This window comes from Tiliqua scincoides, chromosome 3, assembly GCF_035046505.1.
Source record: "Tiliqua scincoides isolate rTilSci1 chromosome 3, rTilSci1.hap2, whole genome shotgun sequence".
Taxonomy (NCBI): Eukaryota; Metazoa; Chordata; class Lepidosauria; order Squamata; family Scincidae; genus Tiliqua; species Tiliqua scincoides.
Genome location: NC_089823.1, coordinates 61,997,873 through 62,005,690, shown reverse-complemented (window position 1 = coordinate 62,005,690; position 7,818 = coordinate 61,997,873). Strand labels below are relative to the sequence as shown.

The 7,818-nt window shown below is 41.5% G+C and overlaps 1 protein-coding gene across 1 annotated transcript; it reads left to right on the top strand.

Moving 5' to 3' along the window:
• The first annotated feature begins 1,800 nt into the window (after positions 1 to 1,800).
• CLDN14 (claudin 14) lies at positions 1,801 to 2,508 on the top strand. The gene has a single exon (XM_066622141.1). The coding sequence runs from the start codon at positions 1,801 to 1,803 to the stop codon at positions 2,506 to 2,508; it is 708 nt and encodes a 235-aa protein (XP_066478238.1).
• Positions 2,509 to 7,818: the final 5,310 nt, after the last annotated feature.

Here is a 7,818-nt window from a genome sequence, read left to right as displayed (position 1 = left end):
TGCTTTCTCACATAGAAGCAGAGGCCCAGAAATTTCTGTTTATTACTATTATATACTTCACTAAGAAAAGTGCTGATGAACTAATATAATCTTAAGTAATGCAAGGAGTGTAAACTTTGTATTCAGATGTCGGTGCCTCAGTATGATGTGGGGTAGCCCAATCCTAAGCTTCCCAGCGCCCATTGGAGCTGTGGCACCACCATGGCTACGAATGTATTTAGCAGGTGCCGGGAAGCTGCCAGGAGTCTCCTTAGGGAAGAAAGTTCCAAGTACTGCAATGGGGCTTCTCATGTCTGCGCCGGCTATTTGCTCCCTTGGAGCAGCTTCCAGAGGTGGGTCATAACCCCAGCACCAGAGGACATGCTGGGTTGCAGCTCCAGTAAGGTTGAGAACAGCTGTTCTAGATTCTATACATCTTGAAGTGAGGGTTTCACCTGAAATCTAGTTGCCATACAATACTGTTTATCCTGAGACAGTTACCTACAGAAGTAACTTGAAGAGACCATGACTACCCCTTTCTAATTCCGCTATGGTCTTGGATTTACTTCTTGAGTTTTAAACAGCTGTGTTTGTGAGCTCTAAAGGGATTGTAACTGATAGTGAAACAAGACCTTAAGATGAGTCAATTTGCTTCCATATCCCCCACCCTGTTTTTCATATAACTTTGCCACACAAAAGCACTGCTCTGCATACAAAAGCATGTACTGCCCAGAGCCTAATTTTACTTCTTTCCTCTTGGATCTGATTTGGAACTTAGCAGTTACTTCATGATTTAAGTTTGAAGAGCCTTGACCACATGCACCCACAAAGGCTCACGCACAAAATGCGCTATTGTAGGCACCTTGCAAGGCAACCATTAGCAGAGCTCCCTGAGGCTAAAATTTACACAGGTGGGAGGACCTCCATTTTTTTCATGGTGTTTCAGCTTGAATTTATTATAGGATGTTTTCTATAACTGCAAAGGTTCCACCCCTCAGAAGCTTGCAAGATACACATCTGGTTTCACATGCTGTCATCTAGATTAAAGCCATAACCCGAGTCTCCACAGGGCCTAGTGAAAATTATTCCCCTTCAAGTTCCTTTATTAAAACAACACCACGTCAGGAAATACTGGCAAGTGGGAAAGGCAACTTTAATCCACTACTTGTTACCCTCTTCTGGAGGGTTTTTTTTTTTCCTTTTTTAAAATCACTCTAGTTGCTTTTCAGTTTGAGCAAACACAGCCTCATTGTTTTTGTAATCCCATCCTGACCTTTTTGGAAATGTTTTCATCATGCAAAGTAGCTTTCGGGCACCTACTTCATAAATCTTTTCTATTTCATGAGTTAACTCTTGTGAGTATCCTAGTCTTGTGTTGCTGTTGTTCTTCACAGGAAATCAGTATTTTATAAAGCTTGCTAAGAATACACACATTTGATTTTTTTAAAAAAGCTTTTCTGTGTCATAATTTCTTTATGTTCTATATGTTTCTATAATTTCTTGTTCTTCCTCATGGAGTTGAGAAGGCTGATGTAAATAACAAGAAGCAATTATTTTCCCACCGTTTCCACAGAGTGCATTAAAGTGGGTTAAATATGCTAATAATCATACTAACTGCCACTGGAATGCACCTTAGTGGTCCCTGGAGTAATGCACTTAGATAATGTTTAACTTCTTGTTCCGCAATTACTTCTTTATTAGGCATCCAGAAGGTGTCAAAGCAAAGCTGCTGTATATCTCCCCGGAGAGGCTGTGTTTTCAGAGGGAGCCCCGGCAAAGATCCGATATTAAACCAGGACAATAACCAGGACAAACATTAACATGGCTAGCATGGCTGTTCAGTTACCGGGCTTCCTCCTGAGTCTTCTCGGTTTAGCTGGAACAATAACCGCTACTGTCCTGCCTCACTGGTGGAAAACGGCACACGTGGGAACCAATATCATCACAGCCGTAGCATACATGAAAGGTCTCTGGATGGAATGCGTTTGGCACAGCACTGGGATCTACCAGTGTCAGCTCCACCGCTCTCCACTGGCTTTGCCTCGTGATCTTCAAGCAGCCCGTGCCATGATGGTGATCTCCTGTGTCCTTTCAACTCTGGCATGTGTGGTTGCTGTTATTGGTATGAAATGCACCCACTGTGTCAAAGGGTCCTCTACCAAAACTGCCATTGCTGTCTTGGGTGGAATCCTTTTCATGCTTGCTGGGTTCCTTTGCCTGATTCCTGTTTCTTGGTCAACCAATGATGTGGTAACAGATTTCTACAACCCAATGTTGCCCAATGGGATGAAGTATGAAATTGGACAAGCCCTTTACCTTGGCTTTGTCTCTGCTACATTGAGTATAATAGGTGGAGCTCTCCTGAGTGCTTCATGCCAAAATTCACGGAGCGACACAACTGACCAACCACAAGCAAGGAGTACAAGGGCAGCTCCAGCCTACAGACTACCAACAGCCTACAAGGCAAACCATACTTCATCATTGACGTCTGCTTCACACAGTGGTTACAGGTTAAATGACTACGTGTGAATGGTCTGGGATTCACTTGTATGTTGCTGCTGTTTTTTGTAATGTTATGTATATACAATGTATAACAAAGGTGGCTTGATTAGCATGCAGTAATTTTTGTACAACGTTTACCATGGTTCTAATTCGTATGTAAAGAATGTATGTAATTCTGAAAAAGGTTGCTTTGAACCTTGAGTTTAAAAAAAAAATAATTTACAGTATTCCAGAAAAGCAATCTTCTCTGCATGTAGCATTAAGGTCATTTTACAAACACAACTTCTGTTGTACATTGCTCTGGTACATTTAAAAAAAAAAATTATGTAAACATTTTCCATAAATGTTTATTAGAAGAAAGAATTTCTTAGAAGAAAGAAAAGAAAAAGACATACTTTGTATGTATGACTAAACTTCATTGAAATTAATCACAACTAAATTTGTCTCCTTGATTTCAGTGGGGCTTAGTCATGACTAATTTTCTTTGGCTACCACCCACAGTCTTGATAAAGCACTTTGCATGGCAAGAATCAATACCATCATAGCTAACTACCTGTAGCTGCATTTTGCTGAAACCTATTCCAAAAGTTTAGAGACACATTTCAGTACCCTCCCTTCTTCAACCCCTATTAAATTAGTAAGTTTTATCATCAGCAACTTTGTTTGCATTTCTAGTAGTAAATTAAAAAAAAAGAAAAAAAAGAAATATGGTCAGAAAAATCAGCATCTGCTTTATGAACTTCAATGCTTTTCCTGTGAATTTATTCTATAAGTATGGGCTGCCAATTCCCAAATCAGCCTTTTCAGCCACACTAGACGCTGTTCCAGAACCACCATTCAGAGCGTGATACCATAGTCTTTCGAGACTGAAGGTTGCCAACAATGGGCTGCCAAGGCACCACACTACTGAGAATAAGGACATAGTACTAGTATGAAGATACAGCTCGGTGATAGATAGTAACGTGATGCCAATGTAGCTACCTTCCCTTTCCCTTGCTGTAGAAGTGCTGCATATCTATCTCTTGCAAAATCTCTAACAAGCGTTTTGATTTTTTTTTTAAGATGAAATAGCTTTACAAGGGTTGTGCTTGTGGATCATTGTATAGATTACAGAATGTTTTGATACAGCCTTCTGCCTCCAGAATATTTAGGTGGTGGGAATAGAATTGTGTGGTACCATTCTTTGTGCTTAGATTTCCAGCTAGCTGTAAAGTGCATCAATATAATATCTAAGAAGAAAATGTTGTGATGATTAAAATCAGGTGAGGCTGAGTATTCTGCATTATAGTGTCAGCCTACTGACCCCAATTCCTTGTGAATGGAGATGTTTATCCTATATTGCACATATATAAAAACATACTACAATTTTACATTTATATTTGATTACTCAGGGTGAGGAGTAATACATTTGAGCGTATAGTGCAACGTAAGATTTTTTTTGGCTAATCTGTAATGAAGGGAAACATCTCCTGTTTCTTTAATTTTAACTCAGATGTCCACACAGGGTGCAATCCTAACCTCATATGTCAGTGCTTTCCAGCACTGACATAAGGGCAATGCAGCTCTGAGGTAAGGGAACAAACATTCCCTTACTTTGAGGAGGCCTCTGTGAGTGACACCCAACTGCAGGATGCAGCACATGTCCCATTGGCACCGCTATGCCAGTGCTGGAAAGCACTGACATAAGGGGTTAGGATTGTGCCCACATGCACACATTATGTCCAGCGAGGTTGACAACCCAGTCCTAACGAAATTCTCCTGCACCAATGCAGCAGTGCCAGCACAGCTCTTGTACTGCATCCTGTGGGAGACTTTTGCAAGCCTCCCTGAGGTAAAAGGACATTTGTCCTCTTGCTCCAGGGAAAGTCCAGCTACAGCAACAGATCTACTTGGACCTGAGCCTGCTAAATCATTGGTGCAAGTCTGAGTGGATCCCTGTTGGCAGATCTTGCCTGGAAAGGGGGATAGGAGATGGCACGTAGCAGCCCAACTTATCCTGCCCTTTCCTGGGCCTGATCCACCCACACCATCTCCGTCCTCCCCTACCCTGTTATACCCCCTGCTTGCCTCCCTCACCCCTCTGCTGCCTGGTGCAGAGCTTAACCGCTCTGGCACATGTTGAAGCCTGTACTGGCACAGGTGGGATAGCACTGGCCTGGCACAACCATCTTCTGTGTGCTTTACAGCATGTTTGTCTAAGGTGAGTATAGGACTGTGCTGTGAGATGTCATCAGGTACAAATACAGAATGAAGTAGGAAAATTCATGACTAAGAAAACCATTGTGGAGGAAAATGAAGGCAATACGAATGTTCATATTTGTGAGATTCAAGATAGTTTATTTTGTAAATTGAAAGTCTCCTTTCATTGGATACCAGTTTGCCTCCCAACATTACAAGGTTCTTTGATGAAACCTATAAAGCTTAGCCCTCAACTGGTGAAGAATCTTGTGCAAACTAAGGGAAAAATAATATGGTCCCCTATAGAAATTCATATATTTAAATGGCGCACCATGCTTTGCATCTTGTTTCTCATAAGAAGGATGCATCAAGCAAGATGAACAAGTGATTTCTTTATTCTCAGAGTATGCCTATCCCCCTTTTCCTCCTACCCCCTTCTTCTCTACAGTGGCCCTCCAGGGACAACTTCTGAGTCACAAACTAAAAAGGAACTTCAGCATGGCAGCTAGAAGGAAAAGCATTAAACCTACTAATTATACTCAATGTTCATGTATCCATTCCAACTTATCTACCACCCTTTTCTAATTTTCTGTGAAGAACTCTAAGACCAAGTTTCTTTCTATAGCTTTACCCTACATGTTCAGCTATTAGTGACATGAGAAACAAATTTTAATTACTCCTGTTTTCTTTCTCAAGGATATTCAATTCCTTTTTTTAAAATGCTGTATTTGTTGATATTGATCAACTGTCCTTAATGGCTGCACCTTGGAATGTATAACTGTCAGGGACACAACTATTACTTGCCAACCCATTATGCTGAATTAAACAGGCTTGCCAATTCCTGTCAGTTTTATTTGTTCTTTCCTAAGCGTTTATTTAGTGTTCGGAAGGGCAAGTGGATGGAAGAATTCTGCTCTTTACGTATGCATTTCAAGAGCTGCTCATTTTCACTGATCAGTTCCAGTTTTCCAAAGGAAACACTTCATTTTGTGAATAATGGACCAGGGCAATACTCAAAGTGATTTAATAAACCTTGAAAAGTGGAGGCTATTACCGCTGTTGGGAAAAAACTTGCACACATAATCTTTACTATGGATTCTTTTAAAAAGCAAAGACACAGTTATGGATTTAGAGCAAAATCGTCCCTGGCCTACGACAAAGTTAGGTGTGTGCCTGCATTTGTGAGAGTCAATGTCAAGTGAGTGTCAATGTTATTCAGGAGGGTGTTTTGAATAACAGCTTGCTCATGCTGTACGCACATTTCCCCCAATTTGCTCCACAAGGAGGATTGTGTTCAGAAGGGTCACATAATATGGATTTCTCCAGAGTTCCCATCTGTGCTGCTTTTGAGACAGGAAGTGGTTCTTCTCTCTAGGGTGAACAGAACCACTCTGAGAAAGTGTGGCATGAGCTGCACTCTGGTAATAGTCACATGAACAAAGGGTTAAGGTGTAACGGGAGGCAGGGCCCCAAGTTCACAGGCAAGGTCTGTAGAATCTTAGAGATACAAATAACATTTAATTATAGACTTTATATCTCTATGGTAGAATGGGAAAGCAATCAAAATGTGTTCTTAAAAAGTGTATGTTAATGAATGGACCAAATGGGTCTAAGCACATTTTAATATAAAATTGCATACTTGTAAGCCTGTAAGTAAACAAAATGTGTAGATTACCTTTGAAAAGTAAAATTACAAAATTACAAAATACAAAAACACAATAAAAATACAAAAACACATGAAGTCTTAGGTGTCCATTTCAATGTGTTGTTGTGTGTATTTGACAAGACTAGAGTAGATTACCCTAGCATGGGGCCCCTTAGGCACAGGGCCCAATTGGTGCAACTGGCTTAAAGCTGACCCTGATGGGAAGTTTCTCCTTCTGCACAGTAAAATCACAGAGGGATCGCTACTTCTCTTGTCCTTTGTTTTAATTTTGGTTTTTTGGTGGGTTGCAGCTTTAAAAGATACATTGCATAGCTAAGGCACTACATTTTTTAAAAAGCAAAAATAAAATTCATAATTTAAGGAACGTGATTGCCAGTACCTATGAGCCATATGCTGGAAACACTGTAGCTAATACTATATATTTCAAATGTAGCTGTAACGGGTTATTAGCATAATAAATACACACATGGATGTAGCTGATGAAATCCTAGGGGTGGAGGAATGCTCTGGTAAATGCGGCCCACTTGTAAAAACATTTGCTCACCCAGTGAGTATCAGCATTGTGAAAGGAGGAAAAGTATCAGGTAATCCACTCAACTGAACCAAAAAAGTCAAGACAGCCTCGATCAACGAGGTGGCAAAGATCCTTCTGTGTTGTGAGCCAACACATGTGACTAAGTCCTTAGAAGAAGATTTACACAAAATGTTTTAAGTAAGGAGACCATATTTTGGTTTAACTGCTCTAATAATTTACAGCAGATCTGTGTTAAGGTAAAGCATACACACCTGGAGCATACACACTGAAACAGATGAGAATCAGCGTAGGTATTGTAGGAACAGGGTCAACTTAGGCCAGGGCTCTGCTCCAGCACTGCTTGTCAATGCCATAAGAACATGAATTGCCCTGCTGGATGAGACCAAAGGCCCATCTGTTCCAGCATCCTGGTTCCCATAGTTGCCAAAGAGTTGGGACAGTTGTGGACCTGCCATTAGGTTCGATGAGGCAAAAGCCCTGGGTGCGAGCCACTAGGAGGAAGCCTCTCTGAGGCTCCTGATGGGGTTGGGAACTGTGCTTCTGGTTTTCCGGAAGCACAGTTTAAAGTGTTGGGAAACCGCAGAGAGGTTTCCCTGACGCACATGGAGATTGCATGAGTTCCATGAGCCTCAGGTCACTGGGGGGGGGGGCGGCTTTTTGTGCAGGGGCAGCAACAGCCTGAGGAGGAGGTGACATCACAGACCGTTGCCCTGGGCATGGGGCTGGGGAGGTCCGCTGCTGATCTGGGAAGCCCAGAAGCAGGAGATCCCACCGCATACATGTAACCCTTGAAGCCTGGTGGTAGAATACAGCCATTGAAGGACTCGTCCTCCATTAACATGTCCATTTTCCTTCTAAAGTCACTCAAGTTAGTGGCTATCACAACACTATCTAGCAGTAGATGAGTTAATTAAAAAAAAATGGTTGGCAACCTTCAGTCTCCAAAGACTATGGTATA